Genomic DNA, 26,350 nt, shown 5'->3' with positions numbered 1-26,350 from the left:
AGGGTCGGTGTCACGTCGCACTGAGCTAGGGAGAGGTTGGCATGACGCCATTTGTGGCCTTGAGGGCGAGGCGTGACGCCACGCGCGTGATGTAACAGTTCCGCCCCCGCCCGCCCCAATCAGTCGAGCCTGAAGCGCGGGCGGAGGTCTGGCTGCGTCAGTGGTGCGTGACGACGCGGAGGCGCAGTCTGGCGTCACGGCTACGTCAGGCGGAGGCGGGGAGAGGCGGTCCCGCCCCCCCGCCCGGGGCGGTGCGTTGCTAGGCTACCGGACGCTGGGCGCGAGGCGGGAGGGGGCGCTGCTGCCGCCGCTGCACTGCGACAAGGCGGGGCCGCCGCCGCAACACGGCGCGCGCCGGGGCTCCCGCACTGCCCGCGCCGCCGCATTTCCCCCACCCTTCCGGCCGTCCGATTGGCTGTCCCCGGCGGGAGGGGGCGGGGTCTCACCACCCGCCCGGCGCCGATTGGCGGCTGCCGCCCCCCTCGCGGCGCTCCTCGCCCGTGCGCTCCGCCTCCCCGGGAGGGTGGGGCCGGGCGGCGCCGGCGTGTGAGGGCGCCAGTCTCCCGCGCTTCGGGCACGGCAGGTGGGGACGGGGCCGGCCCGCGGGTCCCGCCGCGCTGAGGAGCCCCGGGGTGGCTCCGCCGAGCTCCTCAGCGGGAGTGGCCGTGCCGGGCTGTGCCCGGGCTCCGCGCCGCCGGCTCCGCTCCGCTAGGCGCTCGGCGCGTCGCTCGTCTCCTCAGGGAGCGGCGCCGCCGTCCCTCTGCCCGCCCCGGCGGGCGTTGCGCCTTGAGGAGGAGCCGTTACCCGTCCCGCCGCGCCGCTTTGCCCCGCGCCCGCCGAGCCCTCGCCTGGGAGCCCGCCAGGTAACCCCTGCCCTGCCCTGCCCTGCCCTGGTGCGGCCGGGGGAAGCCGGGAGAGCCTCCTGCCCTCCCGGGAGCGCCGGCGCTGGGTTTCCCTTCCGCGCCTCACACCGGGGAGCGGTGCCTGACAGCTGCGGGGGGCTGCTCCGTCGGAGAGGACTGGGGTGGCTGGCGGAGGTCCCAGCTGCTGAGGGCGGGTCCCACCAGGGCGGTATTTCATGAGGAGCCTGGGTGCACTTGTAGGATCTTGCCCCCCAAACTGGGATCCGTTTTTATTTTTTTGTTTAAGTACCTTATTTTAATTTTTATTTTGACTAGTATGTGGGCATACTACAATCAAAGTTGCTGTTATTTCTCTTCCTCCCCCCCCCCCCCCCCCATTCTGCACCGTCACTTTGTTGCATTTAAGGATTCTGCATGAAACCTCGTGCCCATCCCACCATCTTTACCTTCCTGCAGGTTATGCATGTGCCAAGGGGATAGTAATTCTTCATTTTTAGATTGATTCTTTGCTTTAAATAAAAAAAAATCAGTCTTAAATGAGGCAGTGCATTTCCGTAATGTAAACCAACTTCCTGCATAATGAATTAACTCTTTATTTAAGTCATATCAGTGTTACAAAATATTAAAGTGTTGGGAATCTTTTGCACCACTTAATTTAGAATTCTAAGTATTAATAAAAATTCCTGTTGTCACATATCTTTCTATATTGTGCATATGAAATGAATTGGTCAGAATTAACAATTCTGAAACTTTTTCCTCCGGTTTCCATGGTTGAGGAGAGAATTAGCTTGAGCTTTACTTGCAGTAATAAACTGGAGAGAATCTGTAGAAGTTGCCTTCTCTCTCATAGCAATATGATTTATTACAGGCTTTATGTTGCTCTTCTTATGGAGTGCACTGTTCTTGCATGAGACAGAATCTTGCATGTGTCTTTAACTATACTTCTGACAGGATTTCCTAAAGGACAAAAAGGCAAATGTTAAGTATCATGTGTAAAGGCACAAAGAGGAGTCCCGTGCTCTTTCCAGAATAGAAATAAAAAGACCTAACTTCTGTATGCTTGTAATTAAGTATGCTCCTTCATTTACCTTTGCAGTAATAAGCGTATATAAAACTGTATTTTAATGTACAGAATAAGCGAATGAAAAAATATTTGAGAGACAAAGGCTTCATCCTCTCTGAACGTGTCATTACGTTTTAGAGTACCTGTCATCCCTTCATGGTCGGGTTGCTTCATGGTCCACAGTGCTGATGTGTACGTAAACTTGTTACCAGCAAAGTACTCAAAATTTTTTCCTTTAAATTATGGACTCTAACTATTGCAGAATAACTGCTTTTCTTTCTTTCTTTGATTAGCCAGTATAATCATATCATAGAAGTAGTCCTTAAAATGGTGATTTATGCAATATTGATATTGCTAGTAATTCTGCTTTCATTAAGTGTATTTTATGGCTCAAGACCAGAGGATTCTAATACTCCATCATTTACTTACCTCATTCAAACATATTTTTAAACCAGCTGCTACATGCATACAAGGTAGCACAAGAAGTCAGCTTCATATTTTATAACCACTTAGGTTTGCCACTGGTGCTGGCCTGTTCTGGCCCGGTTATTTCTTTTCATAACAGCAGATATGGTAGATACTCAGTGGCTTAAATATAATTGATACTGACATCTGTCTGTGCACTGACAGTGAGAAGTCTCCACCACAGAATTACCACAGTGACACCACTTGATAGTACTATCAGAATGAGGGCAAAGGACTCAGTGACTGCAGGGACTGACCTACCTTTACCTCATAGTGGCATCTATCTTAGTTGGAAAGTTTGGGCTCTTATTGTCTGTGAAGGACCTTTGGCCTTTAAAACTGGCTATTTGGCACGCTTTGCAATAGATTTCATTTAGATAGAATTGCTAAAATGGTATGACTTTTTCTATTGGACTTGTCTTCTGTGGTTTGTTTGTGGCTTCCCCCCCCCCCTTAATCTCATGAATATGTGAAAGCTAAGAATTATCTTGGTGGGTTCTGAGTTTTTTCTTTCTGATGGTTTCATTCAGCTGCTCTTTTTGATGAAAGCTTACAGTTACCTGCTATTGTGACTTCTGTTTCTGCCAACAAAACAAACAAAAAAAGTGCTGGAATAGCTTCTAAAGTCAGAAACAAAATCGGTGCTATTTTGTATATTTTAAGCATCTTTTCTTTTAAAAAGAGGGTGATGCAAAAGAAACATCTATGTGTAGTATACTTTTAGTAACAAGTGATCAGTTAAATCTGCTATCATCTAAGTGTATTTTCTCTGAAATTCTCTATAATCCTTGCTTTATAAGTCAAAATTCTGTATGTGACTCTTAAACAGATCACATAAATAACAGAAATTAAGGTACTTCAGAAAAGGTCCAAAGTGCTTTCCAAATATGAGTCCTTACTAAGCTCTTTGGCTGTGCGCTACTTGAATATGAAAGTCTTGATTAATACCTGCAGTTTTCTCCCGGCATATGCTGAAGCAGTACCTTGAACTTCTACTGCGTTCCCTGGTGCTATACATAAAATTCATTTGGAAAAAGAAAAAAAACCCTCAATATAACACTTTTTTCCAATTAGAGGGAATGCTTTTTTTTTTAAAAAAAAAAAAAAAGTGATCACTACTGTCCTTGTATGCTTTGTTCTGGTGTTCAACTTGAAGCTGAAGGAACAAGGTTTTTTTTCCCTGATAATCCTAGCTAATCAGTGAGTTATGAGCGCCTTAGGACAACTCAAAAGCCAGGTCTTCAGGATGAGAGCTGAAAAGACATCCAGGTGTTCTGTTTCCTGGCTCCAAAGTATTATCGATGGTCCTTAGCTGGGTGCCCTGGGTTGGCTCCTATATAATAGCAGTCAGATATGCAAAATAAATAGGCAGAGCAAGAGGAGACTGAAATTGAGCAGTAGAAAGTTTGGGGGAACAGACAAGTGTATTTGAATGTAAGTAAATTTAAATTAAAATGTCCCTCTGTTGCTTAGGCTGTTTATTCTGAGACTGTGGGAGGCTTTTTTTTTGCATCGGAGGGATCAGTGGTGTGAATCCTTCCTGGAATCAGGCAGCTCAAAGGAGTGGTAGGTAGTGCCTGCTGCTGTTGAGTTGGTTTTGGTGTGTTTTGTACATCTGCTTCTCCCCCCGGGGTTTTGAGGCTGCAGGTATGAATACATGAATTTTGTCAAATAAAGCATTAGTACTCGACTGTAACGCTGTGGTAAACATTTCCCATAGTAACTTATGGAGTACTGCAGGTAACGTAGATGAAGCTTTAGCAAACCATGCAGTGACACTTGCTAATGACACTTTTCTGTTCTAGGTTTAAGTAGCCAAAAATGAGTCGTGGATTTTCAGAAAACAATAACTTTCCATATGACAACAATCAAATGGTTTTGGATATGATCCTGTGTTCCCTAATTGGTGTTCCTCAGCCTATCAACTGGGACAGCGTGGCAAGGCTAGTTCCAGGATATACATCCAAAGAGGTGAATTTACTAATAAAAGAATTTGTATACTTTAAGCAGTACTTTATGAAGAAGAAGATGTCTTTGGGAGAGGGAGGGAAATTGAAGTTAAGGGATTTTTTTTTTTTTCTGAAGTAGTTTATAACGAAAGAATCAAAAATGTTAAATGAGCAGTAGATTAAAAAAAAAAAAACATTGTTTCTACAAAACCTGAACATTGAAATTCAGAAATACATTCTGCATTTTATTTCATTAGAACTGACATAGAATAAGAACAAAAATTATTGGAAAGTAAAAATTAAAAAGTGGAATTAAAAAAAAGTAGTTGTGCTAACGTATTTCAAATTACATAGCTAAGATTTTCATGGAAAAGGTGGCGGTACCCACTAACCTCATGTAGACTGTGGTATACTTACTAGCAAACCTGATAACTTTCTATGCTTGTCACTACAATTCTAAGGAAGTATGAGTTACAGATCTCCAACAATTCTAAGGAAGTATGAGTTACAGATCTCCATTAGGTAGTTAAGAGTGCAGTTGCCTCTTGCTTGGTCCTACCAGACATGGATTTTTCTTCCTTTAGTTGGAATAGAGTTGGAAGAACCTAGTACCTCCATATATTTAATCTTTCTGGATTGCTGAATTTCCTGGTGAAATGCTTCCTCTTTTTAAATAATAATTTTAAATTTTTCAGTTCTGAGAGGAAGTAAGCTAAAAGAGGAGAATGTCTTTTGCCCTTGTGATTCAGCAAAGCTGGAAAAATAAACAAGCCGACTGTCTTTATTTTCTTGCAAACTTAATCAAATGTGTCAGCTCACATTTATAGCATTGCTATTGGGCATCACTGTAACCTTGTATTTAGAACATAAAAGTGAATGATTGGGAGTAGAAGCTTCTGTGGAATGTTACTGCCTTTCAAGTGCTTGGCAAAGTGCTTGGGGGGCGGTCCTCTACTGTTTGCTTTTCAATTTGCAGACAGTACTGTGTACATTAAGCAAATAAAATAATTATACAAGTATTGGTGAGCTCTCTCCACATATTAATTAAGATAATATGATAGATTAGTACATGTCTGGTTACTCTGTTTTAAAAGAACAAAGTGTCTCAAATATGTGGAGTCCCTGCTTAAGGCAATTAAGTAAATGTATACTTGTGCTTTTATGTATCTGTTGTATATAGTAGACTGGCATCCTTACAAATTTGAGATGCTACATTAATATCAGAAGGATGTCACTGTGCGCACCTCTCCCAAAGGGGCAGGTGGCATGCAGCAATGTCAGTTATCTCAATCCAAAATAAATAAATAAAACCAGCTGCTTGAATGGAGCCTGACAAGCTGTGTCACAGGAGGATCCCTGGTAGAATTAAGTAGATTTACTTGGATGTGTAAATTAGCTGTGTGTAGGATTCTGCTGAACCAAACCTGTAATTGTCATTGTATCAGTACAAATTTACAAACCGGAAGGACTTTCTAGTTCATCAAAACATGGAATGGAAGGTTATTAGAACTGCAGTGGAAATCACCAGTTCCTTTTGTCCAAATCAGAGTGGAAGTCATAAAGTAAAAGAAGAATAATTGTGAACCAATTACTATAGCTACTTTTAATAGTATTTGACAATGTTCATGGTAAAAGAACTAGTTACAAAAAGAGAATTTAAACTCTCACCATAACTTTCCCTTTTGAAGAGCAGGCTTAAAATCACAGGGTTTAAGGAAATAAAGGTTGAAACAGGTTGCATCTTATTTTTTTTCTCTTTCTGTTAGAGTGTTAATTATGGTAAATCTTATTTTACTGTATATTTATGTACTTTCCTGATACCACTAACTAAATAGGAAGCATTATAAGCTTAATATCAGTAACTGTTCACATGCAAAAGATATAACGAAATACAATGTCCGTCTCAAATCATAGTTATTAAAAATGTACTGAAAGCTACTGCTTCATTGTCCTATCATTTAATCTTGTGACAGTGTGCAAAAAGGTTTGATGAACTAAAAAGCAGTGGAAGTTCACCTGTTGACAACCAGTATAATCCCCTGATGGCCGCTGGTGGGAGTCCTGTGGAAACTTTAGCTACGTACATCAAATCCTCCTTGCTCGATACACAGACAGAGTTTCAGGAGCCTGCTATTGGGCAGGATTCCATTACTATAACTGGTATGTTTTTAGTCATTCTGAAATATATTGGCTTTGATTATAATCAGTATGTGCATGCTTTTCTGTCCTGAGTGGTAAGTCCACCCAGGAATAGTACTTGTTCATCTTTGAAAAAGAAAGTTAACTGTAAATATAACGCATACATGAAGTCACTTTCAGTTAGTTTAGATTAAGAATTGATATTTGTTTGGGTATTTTTAATAGCTTGTCCTTCCAAAGGGCCTAAATCCTTAGGCTAAAACCTCTGTTTGGGATTTTTAGTGGGGAGAGGAATTACTCTCCTGTTTTGTATCCCCAGTGTTGTACTGTTAAACCTACAGCCATTTGCACTCACATTAAGCTGTGTTATTAAAATAACTACGAAGTTTTGTGTAGAAAAGCTGCAGAAGGCTGAGAAGGTGATCCCTTGAGGTCAGACCCTTCTCTCCCAGCAACAAGCCCTGTGTTTGCCATGCTGCTCGCTGGCAAGATGGCTACACAGGAGTTGGAGTGTAGTCTAGCTACTTTTTGATGGAAGAGAGTCTTGCAAGGACATATAATGTGTTTTGGTCAATTATGTGTCCCAGTAATAATTTGGCAGAAGAGGACTGGTCCTAATAGTTGTATTTCAGTCACAGCACAACTAGATATTGTCAACATCTCCTTAAGTACTTCTCCTGTAAGAAATTGTAATTAACTGTGTGATAGTTATTCTCTGGTTTTCATTGTAGACTGACATGTTTTCAGTGCCTTGTAGGACTTGGTAAATGTGTTGCGTGAGAAATTTGCTTCAGTAATGAGTAAGCAATTTCTGTGTTAAAAATTCAGAAGACAGTGAAGTGTTTAAACAAAATGTTCTCTGTTATGATGTCCTTCACAGTGCTGCAGCTTTCTGGTCACTGTACTCTTTGCAGAAGAAAAACAGCTGTTTAACCTTTGCTGGAGAACGAATAAAATGTTTTTAATGACTCTAATCAGGAGATGATATTTGAAAACTTTATATGGAGTGTGTAGACTGAAAATGCTTCCAGTCAGCTTTCAATTATGTGCTTGTTACATGCCTAATGTGGAATAAATGTTTCTTGCACCCACAGGTGGCTACTTACAAGATTAGTAGCTTCCCAGTAGGCAGTTAACAAGCTAAGTCTGCTTATAGAACTCTTTAGACAATTAGTGCATGTTTTCTTTTTAACAATGTAATACATGTAATAAGTATTAATGCAGTTAAGTACCCTAATGTTTCCTGCTACAAGATCCTAGCCTGAGATTTTTCTCTGTTTTCTTTGTGACTTTGGATAAATCATTTTCCCTGTTTATATGTAATTTGTTGATATAAAATAAGGATAATTAATCTTTTTCTCACAGGCTTGTAGTGAACTCGCCTTCTTAATATTTGTGAGGTACTTGTATATTTCAGAGTTGGGGATTTGAGAAAAGCCTATTTGTAAATGCTTTTTGTTTAATTAAGTACTTCTGAGTGGATTTATTCACGTCTGCTTATTGTTAGGATCAAGAATTTTGGGCCTGTTTTGGATTTGTTTGTAGACATGAGTAACAGCAAGAAAAAGCAATCAGACCAAATTCATTTTGAGCTGGATTCTGGTTTTGGCTGAGTTATAAAAGCTCATTTATTACTTGCTAATTATAAGGCAAACTGCTGTTAAGTCCCTCTGAATGCATATTATGGTAGTAAACAAGCACATAGGATAGCCTTTTACCCAAAGTATTTATTACTAACTTTCAGAAGTCAAAGTATAAGCTTTGGGGGGAAGGGGAAGAAAAAAAAGATAGGAAGAAATGTATGGTGAAGTTCAGACATCCCCGTTAATTTGGCTGTGTTGCATATTTTTGTCAGCATTATTTCCTTGTCTTTAATAAATAACTTCACTGTGTTCAAAATAAACTTCTTAATATTTGCAGACAGAACTCTTCCTCGTCATTTTTTTTCCACAGGCCCTTCCTTTAAAATACTCGCCTTACCTTGCATTCAAAATCTAGGACTCCCACCTTGGCTGTTTTAATGCTACCACAGCTCATCTGCCTGCAGTGGAATGGCTGCCCTGACGGCTGCGGCTGACCCAGCCCCTTCCAAGGTTTTACTAGGGTCTGTCTAGTAAATCTTCCCCTTCTATTAATTGTGTTCCCTCTGTATGGCCTTCCTAAGGCTTAACTGCGCAAGGCTTTAGGCTATATCTTTGGAGAAAGTTTTGTTTCTTCTGCCTCTGGTGTGATAACTTTGCTTTCCTGAAGGGCATCGCTGCTGTGTTCTGAACTGTATGGAGCTTCCAGATCATTTTTGGTGTCAGTCTGCTATAGTTATTTAGCCGTAAGATGAAGGGGTTTATCTTAGTCATCTTCTGAAGAGTACAGCCTCTTACATTACATGAGAGGGAAAAGATGCTTCTGGTACTCTTTTCCTAGAAATCTGAGACTAGGGGCTAATCGTGGAAAATCATGACCTTATGGGTTTTCATCAGTGGAAGACAGATATGTGCCCTTCCATTATTTAAAAAATATAATGATCTTTCTGACTTACAGGCAAGATTATTGAAGTTTCAGATTGCAGGGATCCATTCATCACAGTCGAAAAAGTTATTCAATGTCTGAATGCTGGGGTTGTCTTAACCCTTCATCCAGAACTCATTGGATTTGGTGACTAGAACTCCTGGAGTTCAGTGGGTTTTGTGTCCAGGTTCCACTGCTTGTAGTGCATTTGTGAAGATAACCTATTTGAACTAAAGTGCAGCTGTCCTTTATTCTTGGAATAAGCTACATGATGTAGCTCTAGGACTATACAAATTTCATGGTCTGCTTTCTTTGAGCATTGTTTTATATAATCTGCTGCTTTAAGCCATGCGTTTGAGACGCATCTTAAGACACTTCTGCGCTTCTGTTTGGAAGCAACTTATTTCCAAAGCTAATACATTATGGATAAGAAGCAGAGTTAGTCTCAAGTTGTTATATCCTGGCAGCAAAGCTTCCTGAAAACAGTAGTTTTGATGTGACAGTCTTAAGACCCACATCCCACAAAGCAGACAAGGAGAGCCAAAGGAATGGATTGCATTCTGAGAAGGAAATGCTGAAGACTCTGCGTGAATCTTACCCCGCTCTATTGCGACAGGACCCATCTGGGTTTGCAGCCAAGTCTCTGGGCAGCCCAGCAATGCTGCTGGTCTGAGTTGCCAGTGCATGGCATTCAGAGCAGGAATTTGGATTATCTAGTAGCCCTTACGGTAGCAGGTTTGTTGCTAGTTGTGTAACATCGCTCCACCATGAGAGCTGTACTTCAGTTGCGTTTCCAAGATGCTGAAGAGCAAAAGGTCAGGCATTTTTGTTCTAATGCAGCCTTTTTTCCTTACATTTAAGGAAGGCCCAGCACAACCTCCACAAGGAATTGTTCTTCAGATTCTGAGAAAGGTCCTGTGCCTAAAGGTGGAGAAAGCACTGATGAAAGCCAGGGGTAAGAAGATCTTTGTGTGTTTGTTATCTAGGGGATTACAGAACTGACATGTCTAAATTGCTCATACTTTTCTACTATCAGAAAGAAAACAGCTGGGAACATCCTAATAAATGCTGTAAGAAATTTTGAAGCCTTGCATTGCTACAGAAATACTAGGGGTTGGTTTGAGAATTTCTTACGTGTGCTAGGGATAGCTTATTTATAAATCTGTCCGTAGTGTTCCTCTGAGTGATTGATTACTGCTGTGGCAAGAATAGGAAACATAACTTGATTTTAAAAAGGCATGAAACAAGAATGATGCTCAATAACATTTTAATTAAAAAAATAATGTTATGTGAGCATAGATTTGTCCTATGTAAAAGCGGGAAAAGAAAGCTGTAAATGTAAATGAAAAGTACAAATGAATAATTTTACTACAAATTCAACTAGCCATGCACATCACTGGTTTTCACACTATCACATCCCTGTTTTCCATGCTATACAAGTACATGTAGAATAATGTGTTTGTTTGAAACCTAACGGTAACCATCTTTCTGTAGAGACAGCATTTACTGATTCTAGCTTTGACCTTTTCTTAAGAAATAGACATTTTAATATACAATAAAACAATTTTCATTTCCACAGATGAAAATTGCTGTTGTATGCTGTTATTGTCCTTGGTGCCTCAGTAACTTGGGCTTATATATGCCTATTTTTTCAAGAAAATTAAAAAGAGAGAATGCGTAATTTCTCTATGTAATTCAGGTAGTATCCCGTAACAAACTGGAGACAAAATCAGGGACTGGAGCTAGAAATTTTCTTTCTCTGGTCCCTTAACTTAACAGTTAAATCGCACTGATTATGTGTCAGAAGATATGCATTTGTGTTCTTCACCTCGCAATGCTATCTGACAACAGTTTCTATTAATAGTTTGTATTAGTAGTTAATAACTGCAATTTATTTTCCTTCTGTTAATAAAAACCTGTTAGCGACATCAGTGTTGCAATGTGTGATCCAGATTTGGAGACGAGATCTTTGTTGATCGGTTTTGATGTTCTAATTGGCTTACGGTCCTAATTTGGTTTGTGGCTTGTTTTCTTTTTGAGGCCAAATATGGTGATCCATGTGTGTGATGAAGCTAAAAACCTCAAAGAAGATTTTGTTTGTCCTCGAGACCTTTTGATTTCGGAAATGAAATACTTTGCTGAATATCTGTCGGTAGATGCCCAGCGCTGGGAAGAGGTGGACATTTCAGTGCACTGTGACGTTCACATCTTTGACTGGTTGATAAGATATGTTAAACGGAACACTAAAGATTCTGAAGCTAATGAAATGCCCACTTTAGGTAAAAGAAAGCGTGTAGATCACTTGTTGTTAGGTTCGTTATGTTCTGTACTAATGGAAGATTAGTGGTTTTGATACAGTTGAGCTGCAGTCTCTTTGTTTCTGACTGTTGCACTGAAGCTTGTCATTTGTTAGAAAAGCGTTGCGCCAGAGATCCTCTGGTCATTGTAACAGATGTCTCTGATTTGTCAACACTGACAGTTTTGAGGAAACATCCTGATAGCTGAAGCAGTGAAAAAGGTCTAATATATTTTGGGATCTGATGTTTTTAATTAAGATTCTTCAGACCTCTTCTGAACAAGAACAGAGTGGTAGGTTTAAAACACTGATGATTGTTGGGTTTTGTTTTGTTTCCCCTCTGCTCCCCATCGGTACAATTGCAATATTTTCTAAAATTTCAATGCAATCTGATACAATGGTAGAAGAACTTCTGCCTTTATGAATTTGAGGCAAGTTTTTAATCTTTTTATCAGCCTTTGCTACCACTGTTTTTAAATATAAACAAACCAAGAGAATAGTGTTATAACTTGCAATGCCAAGGTTATGTTAAGCAAAATCTCAGCTGGGTGTGATGGCTACAGATGGAAATTAATCTTGTTGTGTAATTGTTTAATCATTGTATCCCTATGAAGCCATCTTTTCCAGTTTTTATAAATTCCAGTTTGTTATAGTTGTACTCTGGCCACCTAAATGGTAAACCAATACTTTGTTTCTTAAAATGGAAAATGCTCTACATATTGGAAGATGTAATGACAGGTTGATTGGTAAAATAATACTTAAAACAGATACTAAATATGCAGAGGGAGGGATGTGATATGAAATTACCAAAAGAATTCATGTAAAACCCCCCCTTTTTTTGTTGCCTTTTAGAACCATCAAATGTCATATCAATTCTTATTTCTTCTGAGTTTTTGAAGATGGATTCATTAGTAAGTATTAAGAAAGAAAGATTCTCTGCCATAAGGGCACAGTTAATTACCAGGTGTCTAATAGCTTGTTATGCTTTGGCTGTTACATAAACAGATGATGCAATGAGAACATTTTGAGATTTTTACCACCTTTCTTACTCAATGCAGTAATCTAATACTTGCAGAATCTCAGTGCAAGAAAACTTAGAGTAAGTTATTTTTAAATGTGACAGTGGGATCTTGGATTTGCCTTCTGATGACTGATCTAGAGTAACATCGGTATCTGACTTCTGATAGGTTTTATCAAAAAAGATCATTAAATCAATGAATACCTTTTGTTTTATATTCTTTTTACACGAATGACACTTCTGCAATTTAGGATCTGGTTCTCCAGCTCTGTATAAGTAATATCTACTGACTTGTTTGTTAAAACGTTTGTCAAAAGTTCTATCATTGGGGTGACCAACAATTAAATACACAGTAAACATAGCTGTTTAAGTTGAGATCCAGGCAATACTATGTATAACGCGTTCTCTTTTTACAAGCAATTAGAAGGCACCACTTACTGAAGATGAAGCATTTGTGGGGTGATTTTGTGGTCTTTAGAAACCTTCCAGAGGAGAACACAAACTAACTCAGAGTCACGTTAATTCAGAGTCTCCTTTAGACAAATCTGAGACTTGCTTTTTATTTTTAAGTTGAACTGAAACAGTTTTCCAAAACACAACACTTTAAAAAAATAAAAATCTTGAAGCAATGAGTACATCTTTTGAGATAGCTTTGTCTAGAATTCCTTAACGTTATTTTTAATGTTTCTATTTTTCCTAGGTAGAAAAATGCATTCATTACTGTCACAAAAATATGAATGCTATTGTAGCTACGCCATGTAACATGAATTGTATCAATGCTAATCTTGTCACGCACATTGCTGATCTGTTCACACACAATGAAGTGGAAGAGTTGAAGGACAAAAGGGACAAATTTAAGAGGTAACTTTTTGCCCTGTGATACACTACTGAAGTGCTGTTGGGCTTTTGGGTAGTTTTTCAGAACAGCTAAGACGCTGTGGGGTTTGAAGTGATATATATACAATTTATATTCTCATAGAATGTATCTTTAACACAGAATATCATGAAGTGACTTCAGAATTTTATATTAAAATTGTGAGCAAAAGGAAAGAGCTTTTTATAGGAAACACGCAAAAGGAAAGGCCTCACTAGGGGTGTGATATGGACAAATTATTCATGAATTCTCACATGAGAGCCAGGATTAGGGTAAGGAACCTTTTATGCACTGACATGCTCCTAATTCGTAGAGAATGGTTTGGCTTCAGCATCCTCTGAACTCTGATGTTTGGACATAGAATTTAGGGTGGCTGAAAGGCTGAATAGTTGTGATGGAATACTCTTTCATACATAAGGACTCCAGCTTAGTCAGTATGAAGATAAGGGCCAATTATTGGAGGGCAGACTGACAGACAAGCAAGGTGAAAGTAAGGAAGTATTTTTATCAGTAGAGATGAAGACATTGTAACTTTTAGAATTAGAATTAACTTCTAGAATTAACTTTAAAAGTAATTTCGGAGAAGTATTCATTAATAAAAGGTCTTTTAGTCAAGGTGGAAGCTGGCAGTTTACATTGGCAAACAAAGAACATTATAGAGGAAAAAATTAAGGGATCTCTTTCCTCACATCTGTGTAAATATAAGAGATGACCAGGTCAGGAACCAGTTATCCAAACAGGTTATTTTAAAGGAAAATCCCTTTAAAAGCTAGATTCTGAAAGAAATATGGTGACTTTGCATATCATGAGAATATAATTGTTAGTCTCACTATATGTAAAACAATTTTCAGTTTTTTCTAATGGGTAGGCTGTGTTGCTGTCATTAATAGTAAACTTTTCTGCAAGAAGATTGAGAGACTGTTTGATCCAGAGTACCTAAATCCAGATTCTCGAGGAAATGCAGCAACATTATACAGGTATGGTCTTTTTTTATTACTGCTTCAGTTGCAAGGACAGTCCCTGGGTTTCGAAGTCCTGCTCTTACTCCAGTACTTTTTTTGTTTTTTTTTAAATCTAGGTGTTGTTTATGTAAAAAGCTGCTAACTAAAGAAACTGAAAGAAGAATTCCTTGTGTACCAGGAAAAATCAACATAGATCAACACGGGAATATTGTCTATGTTCATATAAGGTAGTGAATATATACATAAAAATATTTCTTCAACTATATGATTTTGGGTGCTTTTAAAAAATACTACATGTTTAGGAATTATCGGATACTCAAATTACTAAATTAAGTCATAGATATGTGAAGAGCAGTGTGAAACATCTCAACTTCTTATATTACCTAGCAAAAAAAAAAGGGGGGGGAGGGGAGCATTATGATGGACTTCTGAAATTCATTCAAGAGTGCTGCTGCTGAATGGAAATGGAAAAACTACAGCCACGATTACTGGGAGGGCTATTTTGGGTTGTACTGCCTTAAATAGAAAATACTCTGCTAATTCTTTCATCAAAGGGTTTTAAGATATGTGTAGTTGATGACAAATTAAATTAAAAAGCTGCATTTCTACAAGGTTTGTTATTGAATGATAGAGCCACCTCTGCCAGCAAAGAAATGCTAACAAGTGTTTTCTAGACTGACTTTATACTGTCAAATCAAATACTCAGTCTGCTTAAAGACTACTATAAATAAACTTTGCCAGTTGTTTTTCTGTTCTAAAGTATTTGTCAGAAGAGCTTCCAGGACCTATTCTGTGTCTATGCCTTATTCATTTGGCACAAATGTTTAATTCAGTTCTGTCTGTTTGATCCATGTTTGTGAACAGCTGGATTGTCTTAATGAAGATCAGTGCGTGATCAGCTGCACTTCCCTCCCTCCCCACGTGCCCCTTTAAGGAAGATGGTGGGAAACTAATAACAGGAGACCTTTCTTGTCAAATGTCTTTCACTCGGAACAACCAAAACACAGTTCAGTGTCAGCTCCCAAGGCAGCACATATTTAGTGTTACCTCCCACCAGTAATTCCAAGGCGTGGATTAAGTTCTCCCTAACAGTCTAAATAGAACTGAATATTGCGACCCTGTCCTGACCTATTAGGATCATTGGTGATTAGCCACGTAAAATTCATTAATTGTACTTCACTTAAGCTGACTGTATGTAGCTGCTATGTAATTCCTCGCGTATAGATGTGCAGGGTTTTAAAGGTACTTGGAGGATTATTTAGGTTCTAATTATTTGCCTTGTGGTATTTGTGACTGCTTTTCTATGCAGAATCCATTTACCATTCCTTAGGCGAACTGATGCTGGCCACTAATGAATTCAGGCTTATAAGCTAATACAAGCCTATCTTTAATGACTTAAAAATAGGTTTATATTTATTGGTCCTCTAGTGGCACCTAGAACTAACTTCCTGTTGGAAGTACTACTCACTTAGTCTAGATTAGACGTATATAGAATAAAAAATGGTTCAGGCCAGGGCTTAAAATTGTGAGAAAACAGTATCTGCTCTTTCGGAAGATAACATGCAGGTTGTGTATTCTCTTTAGAATTCTGGAGAGGCGTGTGTTGTTTTATCCCTAGGAGGGAGCAAAGGCTGTATTTTTAAGACCAGAAGTCTCAGATTCATCAAAAAGACATGGTCTTATATTTTCAAACTTTTATTATTAACTGAGTAATTGCTGTTGCATTGCAGATACATAGAAACATGTTATATTGGCTTTTTAAATAAATAGAATGTACTGCTATTACTTCTACTATAGAATAGTACTTTGTTTCTGTTGCACAACATACTACTTTAAAGACAGAAAACTGCAGTATGACTGAACTTGTTTGCATGTGCATATTTTAATTTCTTCTAGCCTGTGTATTGGGTTTTCCTCTGTTTTATGGTCCTCCTGATTTCCAAAAGGCTTGATATTTATCTTGGCTTATAAATTTGTAGTATGTGGAGCTTGAGATCAATCAAGCTGTAATTCTTTGTTATTAGTAAGTTTAGGATGTTGTGAAAGAATATAGGCTCTTCTGTCATGGTCTGAATTTAATAACGATTGTCCCACATTGTATCCTTCCTGTTCTAAACTCTTCTGTAGGCTTTTCACCAGTGGAACATGTGGTGTTCTGCTCCTTATCCACCTCACCTTTCTGGTGGCAGGATCAAAGCAGAGTTATGACTCTTTATGCAACCTGACCTTTTGCTTTTTCAGAGACAAAACCTGGGAAGTCCACGAGTACTTAATTGGCCTTCATGAGGAATTAAAATCTTGGCGGGATGTTTATTGGCGTCTTTGGGGGACTGTCAATTGGTTGACCTGCTCAAGATGTAACCAAGTTAGTATACTTTCACTTGTTTGTCTGTAGATGGCTTGTTGTGGGTGACTTTTGGGGGGTGAGGCAGGGATTAAAGCAGTTTGGAAAATACATGGCAATAAAGCTTGGTATATGTTCTTTATAGTGCAAAATTTTGATGTCCATCGGTAATCTCACCTCTCATTATCTCTCTCTTTACTCTAATGTAGTCTTTCCTGTGTACTGAATTCTCCCATTGCCAGTACCATTTGCAGCCAGTTCTTTATCCAGGTGTAGCAAGTGCTCTGGGCTCGAGTGGGACAGGAGTATATCCCTGTTGTAACCAAAAAGTACTTCGATTTGATCCTACAACCCTCCCAAAGGTACTTCAATACTAGCTCTCCTCTTTTAAAAGAGCATAACACGTAGCGGGGGCGGGGGGGTGACAGTGTGTTATGAAAGTAGATCTTTTCCAAAATAAGGACTGTAAATTGTTGCAGTGTCCCAAGGCAGGCTAGGACATTGGGACACGAAGTTTTAAAGTTGAACTTTTGTTATTGTACTTACTGAAATCAGTTCTTCCCATTAACTCGAGTATTTGATCTTGTGCGTATATGTATCGCAGGGCTGCCAAGTGAGGGATCACATGGTTGACTTGCCTTCAGGAAATGAAGATGGGGATCCTTTGCCATCTCAGACTACTAAAATATTGAATGATCTGCTCCATCATAGAGATGTTATTGTTGTTCCTTTCACCAAGGATGAGAACAGGTAAGAATATTGTATTGTGTTACTGAAATAACTTAGCCTTCAACATGTAACACGTGTGCATGTTACGTTTGATTTCTCTCCCATTTTAAAATGGGTGACATAGGCCTTTTTAAAGGTAACTTATTTTTTATTGTTTAGTTGGAAATTGGGAAGAGAAGAACAAGTACTTTTTCCTTTTATATTTTGAGCAGACATTTAGTCATTCAACCTCCATAAGCATTCACTCCTATCTTTATATTTTAATGCATTGTTATCAAAATGCTACGTGGCTGACTTGGAGGTCTGTCTTCTCTTGGTACATGATGAGTAAAGAGAGACTGATTCTAAAGTTATGAAATATAAAAGTCTTATTTTCATTTCACATCTTTCTCTTTAAGTGATTCGGGTATTGGGCTCTGTGATGAAAAAGGCATTGAATGTGATGTGCTTGTAGAACCAAATACGCCGTGGGGTCCCAAAACTGGAGAAATCAATGCTGTGAGTGACTGCTAATGTTTTTTCCCCCCTTCTCTCTGATAATGAAGATTCTTAGGTACAAGGGTACTTTGGAGAATTCGTTAGACAACTTTTATTAAAACCAAAAAACGTATGTTCTTGGAGGAAGAAGTGCGCTGCTGAGCATTGCAGGATAGCATAGGCTAGCACAGGTACAAAATACCTGGTTGGCAAAAAGGCAAAACTTTTACCATGTCTGCCGGAAATATTTCTGTATATCAGAGGCAATTCCCTGTATGTCTGTGCTTTCCATTTCATTCTTAAACTGGTGAGAGCTTTCATGCAAGGGTAAGTTTTTGAAGTTCTGCACCCATTGTGGAACTTCTGGTAACCCAACAATCCTGATGGTAGCATGATGCTGCTGATTCCGTGAGCATTTCAAACAGTGGCAGCAGCTCTCCCGCAACAAATGCGGGAGGCTATTACATTTAAACTCCATCTGGTACATAACTGCCCCCCCCCGCCCCGCTCCAGACTGCTTTTTTGATTAAAATCCGCTGTAAATATTTGTAGTGCTAAGTCTAAGTGTAGTCAAATTAAAACATGATCGTGAATTCACTGCATTTAATCAATTAGTAGTTCACAACCTGCTTGCACACTTAGTCATTCCACCAAAATTTCTAGGTAAAGATGAGAATAGGCCTTCTAGGACTTCCCAGTGTAGATTGCTGTACTATAACATACCACTCCTATTTTTAGAATTCCACTCACAGGTGGGTTTTTTTTCTTCTAGTTATTATTAGTTCTTTAACTTATATGCCTTTCTCTTTTTGTGACTACAGTTTCTTTCTTTGAAGAACTGGACTTTACAGCTGGTTAGTAAAATATTTTGTTCATGATTTTAATTATTTGCTCTTCTGCACTGGCAGATATCTAGCTTCGATTTTTGTCTTATTTTCTAATTAATTTGGAGGAAAATGTATTTTCTTACTTTTGCTTTAATTTGGGGGTTGCAGTATAGCAACAATTTTTACAAGAAAGTATGAAGTATGTGTGAAGTACTACTTTGGCTTGAATAAACATTAAAAATTTATTTTAAATGTTTTTATAAATGACAACAAACAATAGACCAGCAATGCACGCATCAGTTCTTAGTAGTTCGTTAGGCTGACAGAAATGTAAATCATCAAAGTCGTAGTTTCTAAGTGTCTGTCTTTTTGACGGCTTGTCTGAGATGCTTCATGTCTTCTTTATGCTGCTACTTCATTGCAAAAAGCTTTTATCAGGGTTGAGGACCTAGTCAAACGCAGAAGATGGGGAGTCATTCTTCCAGCAGCATAGGATGTCACATGATTTACTTTTTAATGTAAATGCTAGAGAGCAGCAATTTACTTCTGTCACTCTTGATGACTTGTGTTGGAGTCTCATGTTTCTATTGTCCTGTGTTAAGACTGTTCCTGTTGCAAACTTTTTGAACTTGCAGTCCATTTTGGACTTCATCATTTCTCATGGATTACTAGGTACTCATTATCACTTACTTTAAAAGTTATATGTATATATTCAAGCAACGTAAACATCACGCTCCTTAATATTTCCATTATGCTGTGCTGATCAGTTAGGAACTATTCACTGTGACCCCTAGTCATTGCGACCCCATCTATTGCAATATTGGAGCCAGTGGATATTGGAGCCAGTGGTTTGTGATGATGTACAAGAGATGGAAGGAAAAAAATTTTTTAGGTATTAGGGTGAGTTCACAAAAAACCAACCAGATATTCCAGACCACCTTGCAATAAATTATTAATGCAGTTAGCCCTGGTGTACAGAGTCCGTGTGTACTTGTAGTGCACTGCAATATGCGCGCTTTGTGGTATTTAATTACTGAGTATCTCAGCAATTTCAGGCAGTTTGCAAGGTGCAGCAAGCCTCAATAGAACCATAAGTAAACTTGTAGTTTCCTGTATTCTGTGATTATGTGGCTAGCTCAGGTATTTGCTACGATAACGTAACTTTTCTTATTAATTAGAAAAATAATATAGCCAGCGATATGTTGGGTACTAAACACTGAATCACACAATAATATAGGTTGGAAGGGATCTCTGGTTGTCATCTTATATGTTTCCTCCCCGTCTCAAAGCAGGGCCACCTTCAAAGTTAGATTCAAAGCTGTATCACTTTGCTGAGGCTCATATCCAGTCAAATCTCTGAAGATGTAGATTCTACGGTCTCTCTGGGCATCTCTTACAATGTTTGATGGCTTGGAAGAAACATAAATAAAAATATTTATCAAAACATTCTAAGCAAAGATTTGAAATGACTTTCTCAATATTTGAGAATCATATTCTCAGACCTAACTGTGCACACAGTTACGTCACTAAGATATGGAGCTACATTTGAAGACAACAGATTTACTGTATCATTTAATATGAATCAAGCCTCACTTATAATCTGTGGCACTCTCCTCCTGTTGATTAGAAACAGCAGTCACTGTTTTCTGAAGAAGAGGAGTATACCACCGGCTCAGAGGTCACTGAGGATGAAGTGGGGGATGAAGAAGAAGTGTGCAGGAAACCAGGTACAACAAGTCTCAACAGTCATCCTGCCTGGAATTTAGAGATAGGGATTCAAGGCAGCAGAATTATTCTGTAAGCAAATTTTAAACTTTAGGCATATTTAAAATAAAAAATAATGTTACTTGAATTTTATTTCTAGTTTTTCTGTGTTTAGATACAAATTGACCCACTGCTCAGTGCCATCAAAAATCACTGGCACACAAGGAAAGCTACAACAATTCATGTCTGAGATTTCCTCAAAGTTGATCAAGGGCGTATTTTGCAGGAAAGACTATCAAATTACTTTTATGAAGTTTCTTGTAGATAAATGTTGGAAGAAAAGGCAGTAGCTACATGACCATATTTTTGCATGGGTTTTTTGGTTTGTTTTTTTTTTTTTCCAGAATATTTTTCTGGTTACATAGTGAAATGACTAGAGAACATGGCTAGAATTGTGTCTGCATAGGAGATAAGCTCTATATGATCTAAACAGATGTTTGTTTGTTTTTTCTTTTAAATATGATAAGGGGTTTAGGAACGTGAAAAGCCAAAAGCAGCTTCTCCTTTCCACCCTAGTAATGAGTCATTTGAACAGAGGCAGTTCTTTGTTCTTTTTGTCTTGACTCAAAGGGATTGGAGTGCACTAGTGCATTTAAAAAAAAAAAAAAAAAAAAAAAAAAAACCAACCAAAAAAAAACCCCAAAAACACACACACAAAAACTTTTAAACTTGCTTGGTCTGGTATCACTCAGAGCTTGTTGATTGAATTAATGTGGTCAAAGATGTAGCTTGTATGTGCAATTGCTTTTAATTTTACAACAGCAAAGTTGTGCAGTTATGTGTAACCACTCTGCATTTTAAATACGTACTTGAGTTCCTGTACACTTCTCATAGAAAAGTGTTCAAGTAATCTGTGTGTATTAGCATGCCTGCAACATTAACAAAGGGAAAATAGCCTGTTCATTTTCTCTGTTTGTAAAGGAATAGAGGGAAAAAATTCTTTTGTAGCTGTGTAGTTGAGAAATTCTAAGTATCTGTGGTGGTATGAGTAGGTATTTATTCAATTAGCAGGGAGAAAGGAGAAATTAAAGAAGTCCTACCGGCACGCAAAGAAAGTGGTTTCATCACCTAGTGTTCAGAAAAAGGAGAAGCCATCTGACAAGGTAAAATCAGAGCTGTGAAACCAGCCTCTCTGGTTGGGTTGAATAATGAGGAATTCTCTTAAGTTTTGGACTTGAGCTTAAAACATACTTAATGTGTTTTTTCTTTCTTCGATAGTCAAGTTCCCGAGATGCATCTCCATTCATGTAAGTAATTTTCAAAGTCCTTGAGAACATATTGTAGTATATCCCTTTCTGTAAACTGTTACTGGTAACATTGTGTGCATCTTTCTTTTCTAACCAGTGTCAGTATGCAGCAGAACAAATGGGATGCCTCCAGGTCACTAAGATTCAACCAGGATGCTCAAAGAGAAGATGGTCTGTTCTTGCATGAGTTTAGCTTTCATAAAGTTACTATTATGCAAAGAAAATTATTCTTTCATACAAGAAATGGCAAATTTTCTTAAAATACAGCTACTTAGAAAACTTTAGGTTGAATTTAATCTCAGATATAGAACTGGTTTTTTGGGTGGCTTTTTTAATAGTTGCTCCTCATCTGGAAGAGAACAGATTTCAACTAGGCTAATCGTTAGTAATCAGCTGTATCCAAAACACGCAGCAATCTCGGACTCTTCCAAACTGTACAAAAATATTCATACAGCTAGGAACTCCTGAAAATGTTACTTCAGGATTTGATTGGCATTTACTAGCAATCTCATCTGTTCTACAGGAGAAAAAATGTTTGTGGCAGGAAAATGTAAAGAAAATCCACCATATAAAACTATAGATTGTAGTCTCGCACACAGATTGAAAAATAAATGGGCAGCATTGGGCATACTGACTGGGGAAAATATTGGAAAGGAGTTCCAAGTTTGCAGGAGAAAAAGAAAAATTCCACTGTAAGTGTATGTTAGCATGGTTTGTGTTCTTTATTTGGAATGTCAGCACATAACCTACAGAGATTATAGCTGTGTCATCTGATGACTATAAAAGTATGTGAGTAATTTTTCCTACATCCCTGCGCCATTTGTTGTCTGTGCAGATAAACAGAGATAAACATTCACTTCTATCTCTTTCTCAGTCTTTCTGACTAAAAATACTCAGAATTGTATTCGTTTGTTCCACCTTTTGTCCTCTCCTGAGATTCTTGTGTATTTTTACTGTTTTGAAAAGCTCTACCTCAAAACCATTCCCACAGATTTTGATCTCGGGTATGCCTCAGGCTGATTCTGGTATCTGCCAAGAACACTGCTGAAGCTACATTATGCATCAGGATCTAGGATCTTGGTTGTTCGAGATTTTTATATGAGCTGAAAAGAAAGCCATTTTTACAAATAGAATATCACTAAAGTGTGCGTCTAATTATTTTCTCTTTGTATTCAGTAGCAAGGAAAACCTCTGTTCTTAAATATTTTTTCTTATTTCTGACAGATCAGAGAAGAATGTCTGAGATTACAGGGCACTTAATAAGAATGAGACTGGGAGACCTTGATCGAGTCAAGTCAAAAGACAGCAAAGAAGTAAGATTTGTCCTGTCTCAATGTAGTGTTTACAGAATTGAAGTGAGCCTTGGTAACAAAAATATGTAACACAAATGAAAATACCATCTGTTCAATACTTAAGCTAAAGAACTGAATTTTATCAATCTTCATTTTGTTCCAAGCATGATTTCTTTGGGAAAATAGTTTAAAATAATATTTTAAGTTCACTGCCTTTAAAAACTGGCCATGGAAAATAGGATGGATTTAAAAGGTTTCAGTACTGGGTTGCAGTAATGAAACAAAGTATGCCATCGGTTCTGCTGAATATTAGCGATTTTTATGAAAAGTCACTGATTAAATTGGAATAATGTCAAAATGTGATTTTTTTATTATTTTTTTTTTTCCCTCTTCTGGATTCCAGTATGCAGGAGGTATTTATTCTAGAATTGAAGCTCAGATAAAAGCCTCAGCTCAGGTCAGTGCACGACAAAACAATGCTGAGAAGAATGCCAGGTAAGATTTTAAAATAAAAGGAAAAAGCAGAACATGGATTTCAGGAGGGGGGGTAGTGGATGGTTAAAGGAAAACATGCCTCGTTTCATACACATTTTTTTGAATCAGCATCCCTTGCAGCAGGTTAACCATATGTGGTGTGAAAGCTTCCTTTGTCAAATTAAACTAGAGCCAAGAGAATGAAACTCTTGTACCCATGCTGGAAGAACTGCTTTATAGCTTATATGTTGGAAGGTAATTTTTGCAAAATTATGGATAACTGGAAAAGTGTTAGCCAAGATTCTTTAGCCTATTCTTTGGCCTCCTTCCAAAAACAAGACCAAAAGCCCCACACACCAAAACCTACATTACTACGTATTCGTCTTCTACACCTTAGACGGATAAAACAAAAATGAACTGCGAAGCTGGCACACCGTGTGCAGTTGTAGAGCCTAGAACTAGTCATAATTTGGCCAGCAGGTGAGCCTCATGAGCTGAAGCTTATAGTGGAGTTGCTGACAAACTTTTAAGGGATGGGCTGGAACCTTCAAATATGTTGTCAGAGGAATTTCTCACAGGTCTTATTTCTGTCCAAAAAATGCATGTGACTTTCTTTCTGTAGAATTAGTGATTTCAAAAGAAGATATTTGACATCACAGTTCTTTCAGCTGTGTACCTTTGTATGAATATGTAGTTTGTGGGTACAGGTATCCTGGCAGAAAGGCAACTTTCTCAATAATAGATTTTGAGTGTGAGATTTTTTTTTTTCCCCCGCTCTTCTTCTCTCAGAAGACACTTTAACATGAAAGTAATTTCAAACAAATACTCTACTAGAGAACTGACTGGACAATAATTTAAAATTCTAGCAGTAATAATGTACATTTGTTTCTTATGTGTTCTTAATCCAGGTCAAAATCCCGTTTTGGTCAAGGCCGTCCAACATAAGGACTCATGAAGAAACTTTATCCAGAATACATTACTGCTTCCTGAAACTACTGTACTCGGATGTACAGAGAATGCACACCTCTGAAAGCTTTCCAGTGACTTATTTATTACTTTAAGCCTTGTAAATTATTTTGTGCGATAAATGAATGCAAATCCAATAAGGTCTGTACTTATTTTAATTGTAAATATACTATTTCTTAAATTTAAATTTCATTGCTTTTTTAGGCTATTGTGTTAAGTTGCATAGAAAATATTTTATAAATCTACAAAGTTAAATTATTAGACTAACTTTATTTATGGGGGAAGACATAAATATGCCTTTTAGTATGCTAGAAATACTGAAAAGGAAAAAGCAAGACTACTGAATTCTGAGTACAGTCAGCAGCATTAACACAAGTCACTTAGAGTATTTATATTGTGTATTTGATGGTACATTTTAGGTCAGTCCCGTGGGGATTTGCATTTAAAGTCCGTGACAATACCTGTGACTTAGACTAGTTTAAGCAAAATTTGAATGCAGTTCTGAGGTTTCCTTCTGTATATCGCACAACTCCCATTCGTGTGAAGGTGGGTAGCAGGTAGAGACTAGACCTCCAAAGATTATTTAAATGCCATGATGATGCAGTATTGCATCTTGCACGTGAAACGTTTGCTTTACTTGTATGCGAAATTAATACTCATTCCCATTCCATGTCTGACTCCTCTTGCACAATACAGTGTTTTATTCCCTTCTAATATCCAGACTTTAGGATGCAAAGCAGTTCTTTCTCTTAGTGATGCTATGCCACTAAATTTCCAAGCAGATATGCTATTAATTCTGCATCTTTCAACAGAGATGAATCATTATGAAGATTTGCGCATGTAGATCTTTTGGGTCTAGTTACTTTCTGAAACCTGCCTGCATAATACTGTTTAGAAGTCAGATGCACTTTCAAGTTCTGTATTTGGAGCAATAGAATACAAGTTTGTCTACATGTGAAATCTAGGGCTACCAAAATGAAGTAACTTGCCTAGAAAATATGTTGCATATTAGCAAAGAAAATGGCAATAATGGCAATAATAATGGCTGAATTCAAGTAAACACATTCTGACTTTTTGAAACAGGTAGAAAGAGCGCTCAGGGAAAGCTTGTTCCAGGCCACGGCTGTACAATAAATTGTGAGTTTGGAATTAAGTCAGCAAGATCCTGGGTGGGAGGGTGGGGTGGGGTAAGGAGAGGGAGATCATTGTCTAAATGCACTCTTCTCTCCATTCAGGCCTTTTTTGTTTGTCTTGTTTCTTGAGGATTTTCAATAGGCGTTAGAAGACTAGGATAGCAATACTTGAAAATACTGCTTTCAAGGTGGAAGATTTTTATTGAAACAATTAAAAATGAATGTTGTTTATTGTGTGCTTTGTCCAATGCTATAGCAAATTTAGAGCCCAATGAAACCAACAGCCAAACCTGTGGATTTCAATGGCTTTGATTTCAGGCAGGAGTGGTAACTTTGCAGGAGTGCTTTAATCTGTATCAAATAAATAAGGCTTTATTAATGCCTCAGGCCCATTTGCAAGTAGCAATGCAGTTTTAAGCACTTATAGTAAACACTGGAAGACTGATTGTTGTTTTTTTGAAAGAGGAAGCATTATAAAATCCCCCGGGTGCAAAAATGCAGTAGAATAAGTGTTCTGCTACAATTTTGTGACTTCTGGTAGAGGATTGTTCCAAATTCCCATGGTAAACTTTGCTATGACAGTTGCAGGCTGCATGTATGTGTGTTTAGTTTTCATAGAACTACTGACTAGAAGAGAAGGGAAAATTCCGCTGGTTTTGTTCTTTGGGAAAGTGCCAGTTCTACGTGCCAGTATTGTTTTATTCAAAAATATTTTTGAGCATATAAAAATAACATACATGATATGCAGTCTATCTTGTTTCCCCTTGCCAACCACCTTGAATTTTTATCTTGTATTAATTTTGAAAATTTGTCTTGGTGTAATGGAAATAAATGTTACTGATTTAAGAAGTGTGTGAGGTTTTTTTATAGATACTTGTAAGAACTACGTAAGTGCGTAAATGTTGTTTGGTGGTCTCAATCATGTGTGTGTACTTGTGATTAAATTGCAGCATCATGGTACAG

The 26,350-nt window shown here is 38.3% G+C and overlaps 1 protein-coding gene across 4 annotated transcripts; it reads left to right on the top strand.

The window, feature by feature from the left end:
- The first annotated feature begins 515 nt into the window (after positions 1-515).
- SANBR (SANT and BTB domain regulator of CSR) lies at positions 516-26,219 on the top strand. Of its 4 annotated transcripts, none has more exons than XM_072857495.1 (21): positions 516-863; positions 4,197-4,362; positions 6,314-6,500; positions 9,846-9,939; positions 11,025-11,296; positions 12,133-12,191; positions 12,999-13,159; positions 14,063-14,149; positions 14,251-14,361; positions 16,376-16,499; positions 16,688-16,840; positions 17,083-17,228; positions 17,606-17,705; positions 18,506-18,538; positions 20,139-20,238; positions 21,284-21,378; positions 21,494-21,522; positions 21,620-21,693; positions 22,747-22,835; positions 23,218-23,271; positions 24,197-26,219. In XM_072857495.1, the coding sequence occupies exons 2-21, from the start codon at positions 4,213-4,215 to the stop codon at positions 24,347-24,349; spliced, it is 2,271 nt and encodes a 756-aa protein (XP_072713596.1). In that variant the 5' UTR covers positions 516-863; positions 4,197-4,212; the 3' UTR covers positions 24,350-26,219. The 4 variants fall into 4 exon arrangements, with proteins under 4 accessions (XP_072713596.1, XP_072713597.1, XP_072713598.1 ...); XM_072857496.1 differs by having other exon boundaries at positions 517-863; positions 11,025-11,263; XM_072857497.1 differs by having other exon boundaries at positions 518-863; positions 11,025-11,263; positions 23,218-23,309.
- Positions 26,220-26,350: the final 131 nt, after the last annotated feature.

The sequence above is a fragment of the Ciconia boyciana genome, chromosome 3 (assembly GCF_034638445.1).
Source record: "Ciconia boyciana chromosome 3, ASM3463844v1, whole genome shotgun sequence".
Lineage (NCBI taxonomy): Eukaryota > Metazoa > Chordata > Aves > Ciconiiformes > Ciconiidae > Ciconia > Ciconia boyciana.
The sequence above is the reverse complement of the archived record's forward strand: the minus strand, read 5'-3'. Positions and strand labels throughout refer to the sequence as shown.